Here is a 15,029-nt window from a genome sequence, read left to right as displayed (position 1 = left end):
AAACTGTTTTTTTCCCTCATCAATCTACACACAACTTCCCATAATGACAAAGTTATGGGTTTTTAGAACTCCTGTGTTGTCTTGGTTGTGTGCTTAGGCTCATTGTCCTGTTGGAAGGTGAACCTTCACCCCAGTCTGAGGTCCAGAGCGCTCTGGAGCAGGTTTTCATTAAGGATCTCTCTGTACTTTGCTCTGTTCATCTTTCCCTCGATCCTGACTAGTCTCCCAGTCCCTGCCACTAAAAAACATCCCCACAGCATGCTGCCACCACCATGTTTCACCGTAGGGATGGTGCCAGGTTTCCTCCAGACGTGACGCTTGGCATTCAGGCCAAAGAGATCAATCTTGGTTTCATCAGACCAGAGAATCTTGTTTCTCATGGTCTGAGAGTCTTTAGGTGCCTTTTGGCAAATTCCAAGTGGGCTGTCATGTGCCTTTTACTGAGGAGTGGCTTCCGTCTGGCCACTCTACCATAAAGACCTGATTGGTGGAGTGCTGCAGAGATGTCCTTCTGTAAGGTTCTCCCATATCCACAGAGGAACTCTGGAGCTCTGTCAGAGTGACCATCGGGTTCTTGGTCACCTCCCTGACCAAGGCCCTTCTCCCCCGATTGCTCAGTTTGGCCGGGCGGCAAGCTCTAGGAAGAATCTTGGTGGTTCCAAACTTATTCCATTTAAGAATGATGGAGGCCACTGTGTTCTTGGGGACCTTCAATGCTGCAGAAATTTTTTGGTACCCTTCCCCTCGGCACAATCCTGTCTCGGAGCTCTACGGACAATCTCAGGGATGATCAACGGAAACAGGATGCACATGAGCTCAATTTCAAATCTCATAGCAAAGGGTCTGAAAACTTCTGTAAATAAGGTATTTCTATATATTTGCAAACATGTCTAAAAACCTGTTTTCACTTTGTCATTATGGGGTATTGTGTGTAAATTGATGGGGAAAAATAACTAATTTAATCTATTTTAGAATAAGGCTGTAACTTAACAAAATGTGGAAAAAGTCAAGGGGTCTGAATACTTTTTGAATGCACTGTAGATATGGTGTGGACTGTATACTCAATACAATCTAAATCTGATACCTCACTGTCTGTCTTGGACTGATAATGCTTTTTTAAACTGCTCTGGTCAGTCTACTCAAATATTTGGACTATACATTTTTCTCTCTACAAGCAATACTTTGATAATTTGTCATTTCTAATAATGATACATCCATTTATGAATAGATAGAGCAGGTTTCAGGACACTGATTTAACTGAAAATGTTGAAAAATATACTGCCAATATCTTCCCCACCAAAGAATAGCAGTGTGGTTTTAATATGATTTGACTCTTTGCAGGCTGTCAGGCTGTCTAGTCACAGAGGAAGGCTGTGCTTCTCTGGTCTCAGCTCTGAAGTCAAACCCCTCACACCTGAGAGAGCTGGACCTGAGCTACAATCACCCAGGAGACTCAGGAGTCAGACTGCTCTCTGCTGGACTGGAGGATCCACACTGCAGAAACTCAAGTATGTAGAGGGTTTATGTCAATGTTCATATCAGACATGTTGGAGTTATCAGGCTAGTTAAGACAAACATTCTGACCACCACTTGGACTAAGTTATGCGATGTCCGTCTCCAGTCCATGTCTGCCGTCCATGACGATGTTAACTCCAGTGGTGGAAAAAGTACCCAATTGTCATACTTGAGTAAAATTAAAAGATACCTTAATAGAAAATGACTCAAGTAAAAGTGAAAGTCACCCAGTAAAATACTACTTGAGTAAAAGTCTAAAAGTATTTGGTTTTAAATATACTTAAGTATCAAAAGTAAATGTAATTGCTAAAATATACTAAACTATCAAAAGTAAAAGTACAAGTATAAATCATTTCAAATTCCTTACATAAAGCAAACCAGACGATTTCCTTGTTTTTAAAATGTACGTTCAGCCAGAGGCAAACTCCAACACTCAGACAATTTACAAACAAAGCATTTGTGTTTAGTGAGTCCCCCAGATCAGAGGCAGTAGGGATGTTCTCTTGATAAGTATGTGAATTGGACCATTTCCTGTCCTGCTAAGCATTCAAAATGTAACAAGTACTTTTGGGTGTCAGGGGAAAATGTATGGAGTAAAAAGTACATTACTTCACTACATTCCTAAAGAAAATAAAAGTAAAAGTAGTCAAAACTATAAATAGTAAAGTACAGATACCCAAAAAACTACTTAAGTAGTACTTTAAAGTATTTTTAGTTAAGTACTTTACACCACTGGTTAACTCTCTTTCTTAGCTAGCTCGATTATGCACTTGCCTCTGCTAGCAATACACTGTGCTAACATTAGCCTAGACTGTACCACAGAAAATAACAGTTTTAAACAGTTGTAAAAACCCACTTCTTCCAGACAGAATAGTTCCTGTAGATTCAGACTTACTCATCGCCAATCTTTTGTTATGTCTCGTTGGTTTCATAACCACGTCTGTACAACAATTCAATAGTGATGAGACAGGAGACAGGAATCAGTTCAACCATTTATCTGGAACGTGATCATCTCAACACATACAAACCCCCATGATGCTCTGCAGCACAACCCCAATATACAACAAATACATAGATAAGTAAATGGACACTAAACAAAACTCAGAGGAATTTAAATGTTCAGTTGTAGAAAGTAGGGCCATGGGATAGGGTCAGAAAGGTCAGTATGTTTGATAACTGGTTACAGAGGTGACATAACAAGCATAAGGTCCATTACAACACAGTGAAGTAGAGGTGGGAGCTAAAAGCAGACATGGACAGTGAGACGGTGTGAGGAGGTCAGGGGTGAAACACTAGATCAGGACAGGTAGAAATGGCAGGGCTGGAAATAGACACAGAGACATATTCTGATCATGGCTCAGACCTGACCTGAGACACCCAAACAGAAGATGCCATAGCAAAGTCCTGTCCAGTAGGCTATATGGGATTTCCTTTCATCAAAATACAACACATGGAAATGTGGCCAGTGTGTGTGTGTGTGTCCGGTGTGTTTGTATGTGTGTGTTTGTCCTGCGTGTGTGTGTGTCCAACGTGTGTGTTTCCAGTGTGTGTGTTTGTCCAGTGTGTGTGTGTTTGTGTGTGTCCAGTGTGTGTGTGTGTGTTCGGTGTGTGTGTGTGTGTGTACAGTGTTTGTGTGTCCAGTGTGCGTCTGTGTCCAGTGTGTGTGTTCAGTGTGTGTGTGTGTGTGTGTACAGTGTGTGTGTGTGTGTGTGTGTGTGTGTGTGTGTGTCCAGTGTGTGTGTGTGTCCAGTGTGTGAGTGTGTCCAGTGTGTCCAGTGTGTGTGTGTCCAGTGTGTGTGTATTCAGTGTGTACAGTGTGTGTGTGTGTGTGTGTGTGTGTCCAGTGTGTGTGTGTATCCAGTGTGTGAGTGTGTCCAGTGTGTGAGTGTGTCCAGTGTGTGTGTGTGTCCAGTGTGTGTGTGTCCAGTGTGTGTGTTTGTCCAGTGTTTGTGTTTGTCCAGTGTGTGTGTGTGTGTGTGTGTGTGTGTGTGTGTGTGTGTGTGTTTGTGTCCAGTGTGTGTGTGTGTGTGTGTGTTTGTGTGTGTCCAGTGTGTGTGTTCAGTGTGTGTGTGTGTGTGTACAGTGTGTGTGTGTGTGTGTGTGTACAGTGTGTGTGTGTGTGTGTTTAGTGTGTTTGTGTGTTTGTGTTCCCAGTGTGTTTGTGTGTGTCCAGTGTGTGTGTGTCCCCGGTGTGTGTGTGTGTGTGTGTGTGTGTCCAGTGTGAGTGTGTCCAGTGTGTGTGTGTCCAGTGTGTGTGTTTGTGTGTGTTTGTCCAGTGTGTGTGTCCAGTGTTTGTGTCCAGTGTGTGTGTTTGTCCAGTGTGTGTGTGTGTGTGTTTTTTTTGTGTGTGTCCAGTGTGTGTGTATGTTTGTCCAGTGTGTGTGTGTGTGTGTGTGTTTGTGTGTGTGTACAGTGTGTGTGTGTGTCCAGTGTGTGAGTGTGTCCAGTGTGTGTGTATCCAGTGTGTGTGTGCAATGTGTGTGTGTGTGTGTGTGTTTGTGTGTGTGTACAGTGTGAGTGTGTCCAGTGTGTGTGTTTGTCCAGTGTGTGTGTTTGTCTAGTGTGTGTGTGTGTGTGTGTCCGGTGTGTGTGTGTGTGTGTGTCCAGTGTGTGTGTTCAGTGTGTGTGTGTGTGTATGTCCAGTGTGAGTGTGTCCAGTGTGTGTGTTTGTCCAGTGTGTGTGTGTGTGTGTATTTGTGTGTGTCCAGTGTGTGTGTTTGTGTGTGTGTGTGTGTGTGTGTATGTGTGTGTGTCCAGTGTGTGTGTTTGTGTGTGTGTGTGTGTGTTTGTGTGTGTCCAGTGTGTGTGTTCAGTGTGTGTGTGTGTGTGTGTGTGTGTGTGTGTATGTGTGTGTGTGTCCAGTGTATGTGTGTGTGTGTGTGTGTCAGGTGTGTGTGTGTATCCAGTGTGTGTGTGTGTGTGTGTGTCCAGTGTGAGTGTGTCCAGTGTGTGTGTCCAGTGTGTGTGTGTGTGTGTGTGTTTGTCCAGTGTGTGTGTGTTTGTGTGTGTGTACAGTGTGTGTCCAGTGTGTGTGTGTGTATCAGTGTTACCATGGTTATTATTTACAGGGACACTGAGGAGTAATCATGAACCCTAAACCCTGGATAGAGGGGCTCAGTGAATGTGGAGTGGAATGTGTTCAGGTGGGTCAGTGTGTCAGAGGAGACTCTGTAGAAGGACAGAGTGCCGGCTGGCCAGTCCAGATACACTCCTACTCTGTGGGGGCTGGAGGAGGGGACGTCTATGGTAGTGGACTTATTATTGTGACAGGCAGAGTAAAGGTTGTAAGAGCAGAGCAGACTCCAGGACTTGTCATTGCGTCCAATAATACAGTCACTACCCTCTCCTCTCCTGCTGATTCCTTTATATGTCACTCCTATATCAGCCCCTAACCCACTCCACTCTACCTCCCAGTAACAGCGCCCAGTCAGACCCTCTCTACACAGCACCTGTTCCTTGTCCTCAAATCTCTCTGGGTGATCAGGATACGGCTGATTCTCTGTCGTACGTGTCACCTTTCTGTTCTCCTCAGACAGAGAGAGGCGTCTGTTTACTGTGTTTAGGTCCAGTGTGAGATCACAGACATCTGATGGATGAAACCAGACACAATATTAGAAATCATCATCATTCACATTAGAATGTTAACTCACTTTTCACTAATTCATTTAATGTAGATGTTTCTAGGTATCAAAAGGAGAAGTTAAGGTAACTTGAGATTTGTTCAATGATCATATGTTATACTGTATGGTAATATAAAACACACTTATTCCCATTCATTACACACACACACACACACACACACACACATACACACACATTGTCAAAGCAACTCTTTGTAAACTTTGGTGTCCCTGATTTGTGCTTCTGTAGAACTACAGCTGATATTTAATATGACCAAGTAAGTAATGATGGTGGTCTTTGACTTTGACTTCACTTGAATTAAGACTTATTCTTAGTCATATTCTTCACAGCAGTCAACACTCACATTTTCTAAGTCCAGGTTTCATTGTGTTCTCTCCACCATGTTCCACACTGTAGCGGTAAGCAGAAGAACAGACAGTCATTGAGGGATACACCTGAACTCACACACACACACACACACACACACAGGACCCACGCACTGGACACACACACACATACACACACACACACACACACACACTGGACACACACACACAGTCTTTATATAACTTAGTCCACGTGGTGGTCAGAATGTTTGTCTTAACTAGCCTGATAACTCCAACATGTCTGATATGAACATTGACATAAACCCTCTACATACTTGAGTTTCTCCAGTCTGCAGTGTGGATCCTCCAGTCCAGCAGAGAGCAGTCTGACTCCTGAGTCTCCTGGGTGATTGTAGCTCAGGTCCAGCTCTCTCAGGTGTGAGGGGTTTGACTTCAGAGATGAGACCAGAGAAGCACAGCCTTCCACTGTGACCAGACAGCGTGACAGCCTGCAAAGAGTCAAATCATATTAAAACCACACTGATATTCTTTGGTGGTGAAAATAGTGGCAGTATATTTTTTCAACATATTCAGATATATCAGTGTCCTGTACCCTGACATATCTATTCATAAATGGATGTATCATTATTAGAAATTATCATAATATTGCTTGTAGAGAGAAACATGTATAGTACAAATATTTGAGTAGACTGACCAGACCAGTTTAAAAAGCAGTATCAGTCAAAAGACAGACATAGAGGTATCAGATTTAGATTGTATTGAGTATACAGTCCACACCATATCTATTTTGACAGTGAAGATAACATTTAAAATGTGGCTCTGTACTTCAGCATTTTGGATTTGAGATCAAATGTTTCATATGAGGTGACAGTATATAATGTCACCTTTTATTTGAGGGTATTTTCATACATATCTGTTTCACCGTTTAGAAATGAAAGCACTTTATGTATCTAGTCCCCCGATTTGAAGAAGTCATAAGTATTCTGACCATTTGACTTATAGTGTATTAAAGTAGTCAAAAGTTTAGTATTTGGTTGTAAACTCGTTGGTTGCATTTGCAGTTTGTTTTGGTTGTGTTTTGGGTTATGTTTTGCCCAATAGTAACTGAATGGTGGATGATGACTGGAGTAATTTTCTGTCTAAGTGAGTAGATAACATGTTTCTAAACACTACTAAATTAATCCTGATGATGCCATGATGAAGAAAAATTATGAATGAATCATGAATAATAATGAGTGAGAAAGTTACAGAGGCTACAACAAAACATGCTAACCTCTCCCCATTACCAATAACAGAGGGGGTATGATCCTTGTTCCTCTGTAACTTTCTCATTCATCATCATTCACGATTCATTCATGATTATTCATAATCATGGTAGCATCCACATGAATGTAGAAGTGTTCAGAAACATCTTCTATTCTTACTGACAATACAAGTGAAGTGACTCCAAAATGACAGGACATTATTCACCATTCAGTTTCTATTGGGAAAAACATAATCCAAAACACAACCAAGACAAACTGCAAATGTATTCAACAAGTTTGTAGAATCACAAGCTTGATGTAATCACTGCAGGTAAGGAATATGGGACCAAATACTAAACTTTTGACTAAATTAATCCTAGTGTGTGTGTTTGTGTGTCCAGTGTGTGTGTGTCCAGTGTGTGTGTCCAGGTTATTTGTGTGTCCAGCGTGTGTGTGTGTGTGTCCAGTGTGTAAGTGTGTGTCCAGTGTGTGTGTGTGTGTGTCCAGGTTGTGTGAGTGTCCAGTGTGTGTGTGTGTCAAATGTGTGTGCGTGTGTGTCCAGTGTGTGTCAAGTGTGTGTGTGTGTGTCCAGTGTGTGTGAACCAAAACAAACTGCAAATGCATTTAAGTGCAAGTGAATATGTCCAAATTATTATAACTTTTTCAAATGGGAGAACTAGATACATAAAGTGCTTTCATTTCTAAACAGTAACACAGATATGTATGAAAATATCCTCAAATAAAAGGTGACATTATATACTGTCGCCTAATATGAAACATTTTATCCCAAATCCAAAATGCTGGAGCATAGCACCAAATGTAAAACTGTAAGCTTCACTGTCCAAACACATATGGTATGGACTATGTGTGCCTGGTAAACACATGTGGATCTGGTGAACAGTTATCACTTGTTGACCAACTACAGGAATACTGACCTCAGAGTCTCCAGTTTACAGTGGGGATTCTCCAGTCCAGCAGAGAGCAGCTTCACTCCTGAATCCTTCAGGTCATTGTTACTCAGAACCAGCTCTCTCAGGTGTGAGGGGTTTGACTTCAGAGCTGAGACCAGAGAAGCACAGCCTTCCTCTGTGACTAGACAGCCTGACAGCCTGCAAAGAGTCAAATCATATTAAAACCACACTGCTATTCTTTGGTGGTGAAAATAGTGGCAGTATATTTTTTCAACATTTTCATTTATACCAGTGTCCTGAAACCTGCCATATATATATCATTATTAGAACAAATCATAATATTGTGTGTAGAGAGAAAAATGTATAGTACGAATATTTGAGTAGACTGACCAGAGCAGTTTAAAAAGCAGTATCAGTCAAAAGACAGACAGTGAGGTATCAGATTTAGATTGTATTGAGTATACAGTCCACAGTATATCTATTTTGACAGGAAAGCTAACATTTTAAATTTGGCTCTATACTCCAACATTTTGGATTTGAGATCAAATGTTTCATATGAGGTGACGGTATATAATGTCACCTTTTATTTGAGGGTATTTTAATACATATCTGTTTCACCGTTTAGAAATGAAAGCACTTTATGTATCTAGTCCCCCATTTGAATAAGTCATAAGTATTCTGACCAATTCACTTATAGTGTATTAAAGTAGTCAAAAGTTGAGTATTTGGTTGTAAACTCGTTGGTTGCATTTGCAGTTTTTTTTGGTTGTGTTTTGGGTTATGTTTTGCCCGATAGTAACTGAATGGTGGATGATGACTGGAGTAATTTTCTGTTTAAGTGAGTAATTAACATGTTTCTAAACACTACTAAATGAATCCTGATGATGACATGATTAAGAAAAATCATGAATGAATCATGAATAATAATGAGTGAGAAAGTTACAGAGGCTACAACAAAACATGCTAACCTCTCACCATTACCAATAACAGAGGGGGTATGATCTTTGTGCCTCTGTAACTTTCTCATTCATCATCATTCACGATTCATTCATGATTATTCATAATCATAGTCTCATCCACATGAATGTAGAAGTGTTCAGAAACATCTTCTATTCTTACTGACAATACAAGTGAAGTGACTCCAAAATGACAGGACATTATTCACCATTCAGTTTCTATTGGGAAAAACATCATCCAAAACAGAACCAAGACAAACTGCAAATGTATTCAACAAGTTTGTAGAATCACAAGCTTGATGTAATCACTGCAGGTAAGGAATATGGGACCAAATACTAAACTTTAGACTAAATTAATTAGTCCAAATAATTACGACTTTTTCAAATGAGAGAACTACATACATAAAGTGCTTTCGTATCTAAACAGTAAAACAGATGTATGAAGAACCTCAAATAAAAGGTGACATTATATACTGTCACCGAATATGAAATATTTTATCTCAAATCCAAAATGCTGGAGCATAGCACCAAATGTAAAACTGTAAGCTTCACTGTCCAAACACATATGGTGTGGACTATGTGTGCCTGGTAAACACATGTGGATCTGGTGAACAGTTATCACTTGTTGACCAACTACAGGAATACTGACCTCAGAGTCTCCAGTTTACAGTGGGGATTCCCCAGTCCAGCAGAGAGCAGCTTCACTCCTGAATCCTTCAGGTCATTGTTACTCAGATCCAGCTCTCTCAGGTGTGAGGGGTTTGACTTCAGAGCTGAGACCAGAGAAGCACAGCCTTCCTCTGTGACTAGACAGCCTGACAGCCTGCAAGAGTAAAATCATATTAAAACCACACTGCTATTCTTTGGTGTGAAAATATATTCTTTCAACAATTTCAGATACATCAGTGTCCTGAAACCTGCCATATCTATTCATATATGTATATATACAGTACCAGTCAAAAGTTTGGACACACCAACTCATTCAAGGGTTTTTCTTTATTTTTACTATTTTTTACATTGTAGAATAATAGTGAAGACATCAAAACTATGAAATAACACATATGGAATCATGTAGTAACCAAAGAAGTGTTAAATTAATCAAAATATATTGTATATTTGAGATTCTTCAATTAGCCACCCTTTGCCTTGATGACAGCTTTGCACACTCTTGGCATTCTCTCAACCAGCTTCATGAGGTAGTCATCTGGAATGCATTTCAACTAACTGGTGTGCCTTCTTAAAAGTTAATTTGTGGAATTTCTTTCCTTCTTAATGCGTTTGAGCCAATCAGTTGTGTTGTGACAAGGTAGGGGGGGTATACAGAAGATAGCCCTATTTGGTAAAAGACCAAGTCCATATTATGGCAAGAACAGCTCAAATAAGCAAAGAGAAACGACAGTCCATCATTACTTTAAGACATGACGGCCAGTCAATACGGAACATTTCAAGAACTTTGAACGTTTCTTCAAGTGCAGTCACAAAAACCATCAAGCTCTATGATGAAACTGGCTCTCATGAGGACTGCCACAGGAATGGAAGACCCAGAGTTACCTCTGCTGCAGAGGATAAGTTCATTAGAGTTACCAGCCTCAGAAATTGCAGCCCAAATAAATTATTCACAGAGTTCAAGTCACAGACACATCTCAACATGAACTGTTCAGAGGAGACTGTGTGAATCAGGCCTTCATGGTCGAATTGCTGCAAATACCGCCGTGTCTTTGTGAGAAGCGGTGTGGGTGAACGGATGATCTCGGCATGTGTAGTTCCCACCGTAAAGCATGGAGGAGGAGGTGTTATGGTGTGGGGGTGCTTTGCTGGTGACACTGTCTGTGATTTATTTAGAATTCAAGGAACACTTAACCAGCATGGCTACCACAGCATTCTGCAGCGATACACCATCCCATCTGGTTTGGGCTTAGTGGGAGTATCATTTGTTTTTCAACAGGACAATGACCCAACACACCTCCAGGCTGTGTAAGGGCTATTTTACCAAGAAGGAGAGTGATGGAGTGCTGCATCAGATGACCTGGTCTCCACAATCACCCGACCTCAACCCAATTGAGATGGTTTGGGATGAGTTGGACGGCAGAGTGAAGGAAAAGCAGCCAACAAGTGCTCAGCATATGTGGGAACTCCTTCAAGACTGTTGGAAAAGCATTCCAGGTGAAGCTGGTTGAGAGAATGCCAAGAGTGTGCAAAGCTGTCATCAAGACAAAGGGTGGCTATTTGAAAAAAATTCAAATATATAATATATTTTCATTTGTTTAACACTTTTTTGGTTACTACATGATTCCATATGTGTTATTTCATAGTTTTAATGTCTTCACTATTATTTTACAATGTAAAACATTTTAAAAATAAAGAAAAAAACCTTGAGTGAGTAGGTGTGTCCAAACTTTTGACTGGTACTGTATATAAATGAATTAATGTATCATTATTAACAGTAGATAACATATTTCTAAACACTACTAAATTAATCTTTGTGTGTGTGTGTGTGTGTGTGTGTCATGTGCGTGTGTCCTGTGTGTGTGTGTGTGTGTCCAGTGTGTGTATGTGTGTGTGTGTGTCCAGTGTGTGTGTGTGTGTGTGTGTGTGTGTCCAGTGTGCGTGTGTGTCAAGTGTGTGTCCAGTGTATGTGTGTTCATTGAGTGATACAGGAATACTGACCTCAGAGTCTCCAGTCTGCAGTGTGGATCCTCCAGTCCAGCAGAGAGCAGTCTGACTCCTGAGTCTCCTGGGTGATTGTACCTCAGGTCCAGCTCTCTCAGGTGTGAGGGGTTTGACTTCAGAGCTGAGACCAGAGAAGCACAGCCTTTCTCTGTGACTCCACAGCCTGACAGCCTGACAGAGAGATCATCATGATTTCACAAACACAGTTAATTTAACACCAGTAGTGTAGAAGGACAATGGCAGATGCATTTGGTGTATTCTCTCAAACAACATATAGATTCATCTTCTGTATCCTAGAATTGTATGGTCATATTGTTATACTAATGTGAACACCAATGCACTGATTCAGTAAGTTTTTCAATATAATATAATATATTATATACATATTATAATATATATATTTCTCTAAACTGAATATTTCTTCCTGATGATTAGTACTTAAATGTCATTTTATATACTCACAGAGCAGCTCTGGAGGCTTTGACCACTGGCAGCAGCCTCAGAAGACCTTTCTCTGATCTGGAGTATTTCTTCAGGTCAAACACATCCAGCTCCTTTTCTGAAGTCAGCAACACAAAGACCAGAGCTGACCACTGTGCAGGTGACAGTTCTTCTTCTGAGAGACTTCCTGATCTCAGGTAGCTTTGGATCTCCTCCACTAGAGAATGGTCATTCAGTTCATTCAGACAGTGGAACAGATTGATGCACCTCTCTGGAGAGGGATTCTCCCTGATCTTCTCCTTGATGTACTTGACTGTTTCTTCATGGCTCTGTGAGCTGCTTCTTGTCTTTGTCAGTAGACCTCGTAAGTGCTTCTGATTGGACTCCAGTGAGAGGCCCAGAAGGAAGCGGAGGAAAAGGTCCAGGTTTCCTGTCTCACTTTGTAAGGCTTTATCCACAGCACTCTTGTAGAAAGTAACTGCAGGCTTCTCTCTGAACAGCGCAAAAATGTTGCTGGCCATTGATTGATGTTCATCAATTAGATTCTCATTGTTGTTGATGAATGAGAGGAACACATATACAGCAGCCAGAAACTCCTGAATGCTCAGATGCACGAAGCAGTACACCTTGTCCTGGTACAGGCCACATTCCTCTTTAAAGATCTGTGTGCACAATCCTGAGTACACTGAGGCTTCATTGACATCAATGCCAGCCTCTTTCAGGTCTTCTTCATAGAAAATCAGATTGCCATTCACAAGCTGTTGAAAAGCCAGTTTTCCCAGTGACAGAATGCTCTCTTTATTCCAGTGTGGACCCGTTTCTTCTTTCCCAATATACTTTTCATTCTTCTGTTTGGTATGAAACTCCACAAGGTGTGAGTACATCTCAGTCAGAGTCTTGGGCATCTCTTCTGTCTTATGTTTCAGCATGTGTTCAAGGACTGTTGCAGATATCCAACAGAAGACTGGAATGTGGCACATGATGTGGAGGCTCCTTGATGTCTTTATGTGTGAGATGATTCTGCTGGCCAGGTCCTGATTACTAAATCTCTTCCTGAAGTACTCCTCCTTCTGTGGGTCATTGAACCCTCGCACCTCTGTCACCTGGTCAACACACACTGAAGGGATCTTATTGGCTGCTGCAGGTCGGGTAGTTATCCAGAGGAGAGCAGAGGGAAGCAGATTTCCCTTGATGAGATTTGTCAGCAGAACATCCATTGAGGTTGACTCTGTGACGTCACAACAGATCTTGTTCTTCTGGAAGTCTAGGGGCAGTCGGCACTCATCCAGACCATCAAAGATGAACAGAACTTTGTACTTGTCGTAGTTGGAGATTCTTGATTCTTTGGTTTCCATTGAGAAGTGATTGAGAAGTTCAATCAAAGTGTGTTTTTCCCAGTTCATCAAATTCAGCTCCCGAAAAGGGAATGAAAATACAAATTGGACATCCTGATTTGCTTTTCCTTCAGCCCAGTCCAGAATGAACTTCTGCACAGAGACTGTTTTTCCAATGCCAGCGACTCCCTTTGTCAGCACAGTTCTGATAAGTTTGTCTTGTCCAGTTAAGGGTTTGAAGATGTCGTTACATTTGATTGCAGTCTCTGGTCTTGCTTGTTTCCTGGTTGTTGTCTCAATCTGTCTCAGCTCATGTTCATTATTGACCTCTCCTGTTCCACCCTCTGTGATGTAGAGCTCTGTGTAGATCTTATTGAGAAGTGTTGGGTTTCCTTGTTTAGCGATCCCCTCAAATACACATTGAAACTTCTTCTTTAGATTAGATTTGAGTTCACGTTGAAGAATCACAGCACGCTCATCTGAATCTAGACATAACACAGAAGATATTAATGCCTACAGTATTGTAAGACTGTCTTATAAAGTTTAAATTATAATAATTTATTCTCTTTACTGTCTGTATAAATCTGTAAATGTTTTCTGTCACAAGCCGGGCTAGAACTCCGGTCTCAGATGTGTAGAGCTGGGGGTACTACCCCTTAGCCACAGAGGAGATGTTGTAGGACCCAAATGAAACACCCAAGGCAATACTCCAGGCAAGTAGATTTAATGTTCCAAAACAGGAGGCAAAACAAAACAACTCCACGAGGGGAGAAAAACAAACTAAAGATAACTTCGAACAACTTACTAGGACTGACACGGTGGGACAAAGCAGGAGATACATAGTCAGGACGCAATAACCAAGTGAGAAACAAGGGGAAAACACACAGCTAAAATACTAAAGGGAAAACAAGGCACAGGTGACCTGGATCAAACTAATGAGGACACATGAGGAAGAACAAAGGCAGAGGGGAACACAGCTGACCTCTAGAGGCCAGGAGACGAACAGGAGAAGCAGGAAGCTGACAGGACCCCCTCCTCTAGGAACGACTCCTGACGTTCCTTCCAGAACACCCTGGCCTCAGGGTGCGAAAATCTCGGACCAACCCTGGATCCAGGATGTCCCTGGCTGGAACCCAGGAGCGCTCCTCTGGCCCGTAGCCCTCCCAGTCCACCAGATACTGCAGAGAGTTCTGGACCCTCCGGGAGTCCAGTATCCGGCGGACTGTGTAGGCTGGCTGGCCGTCAATAATCCTGGGAGGTGGCGGGGGTCTGCGTGGGGGGGCAAAGGGAGAAGACAAGACAGGTTTAATAAGTGAAACATGGAAAGTGGGGTTAATACGAAGGGAGCGAGGGAGAACCAAACGATAAGACACAGGGTTAACCTTTCTAGCAATGCGGAAAGGGCCGATGTATCTCTGGGAAAGCTTCTTGGATTCGACCCGGAGGGGCAGGTTCTTAGTGGCCAACCAAACTCTCTGACCAGCTCGGAAACTAGGGGCCGTCCGGCGGTGGCGATTAGCCTGACTTTGGTATCTCTGGGAGGTCCGAAGGAGGGCACGCCTGGCCTTCTTCCAGGTCCGCCTACAGCGTTGGACAAAGCGCTGGGCCGAGGGAACACCAACCTGCGCCTCCTCCTCTGGAAATAATGGAGGGTTGTAACCGAACTGGCATTCGAATGGGGACAATCCGGTGGCTGAGGACTGGAGGGTGTTGTGGGCATATTCAGCCCAAATGATATAGGTGGCCCAAGACGTGGGATTACTGGCCGCCATACACCGCAGGGTGGTCTCCAGATCCTGATTAATCCGTTCTGTTTGGCCATTAGACTCTGGATGGAACCCCGACGATAGGCTGGCTGTGGCCCCAACAAGCCTGCAGAAGGCCCCCCAAAACCGGGACGAGAATTGGGGATCTCGGTCAGAGACCACATCCAGGGGAATACCAAATATCCGGAAGACATGGTTCATGAGGAGCTCAGCAGTCTCCTTAG

The 15,029-nt window shown here is 42.3% G+C and overlaps 1 protein-coding gene and 1 pseudogene across 2 annotated transcripts in view; both read right to left on the bottom strand.

Annotated features, from left to right (window-relative positions):
• Window positions 1–4,569: 4,569 nt before the first annotated feature.
• Window positions 4,570–15,029, bottom strand: part of LOC311141291 (NLR family CARD domain-containing protein 3-like) — a 31,833-nt pseudogene continuing 21,373 nt past the window's right edge. Inside the window, exon 6 of the transcript in view lies at window positions 4,570–5,101. The product of the transcript in view is annotated as an NLR family CARD domain-containing protein 3-like (transcript). The remainder of the gene's footprint in view (window positions 5,102–15,029) is intronic.
• Window positions 8,989–13,204, bottom strand: LOC311099500 (NLR family CARD domain-containing protein 3-like; the record flags this gene model as incomplete). The annotated part of the gene is made up of 3 exons (XM_084140202.1): window positions 11,727–13,204; window positions 11,262–11,435; window positions 8,989–9,013 (listed from the first exon to the last, which is right to left on the bottom strand). The coding sequence occupies exons 1-3, from the start codon at window positions 13,106–13,108 to the stop codon at window positions 8,989–8,991; spliced, it is 1,581 nt and encodes a 526-aa protein (XP_083996328.1). The 5' UTR covers window positions 13,109–13,204.

The sequence above is a fragment of the Coregonus lavaretus genome (assembly GCF_964263955.1).
Source record: "Coregonus lavaretus genome assembly, chromosome: 2".
Classification (NCBI taxonomy): Eukaryota; Metazoa; Chordata; class Actinopteri; order Salmoniformes; family Salmonidae; genus Coregonus; species Coregonus lavaretus.
This window is presented reverse-complemented; position numbering and strand designations above follow the sequence as displayed.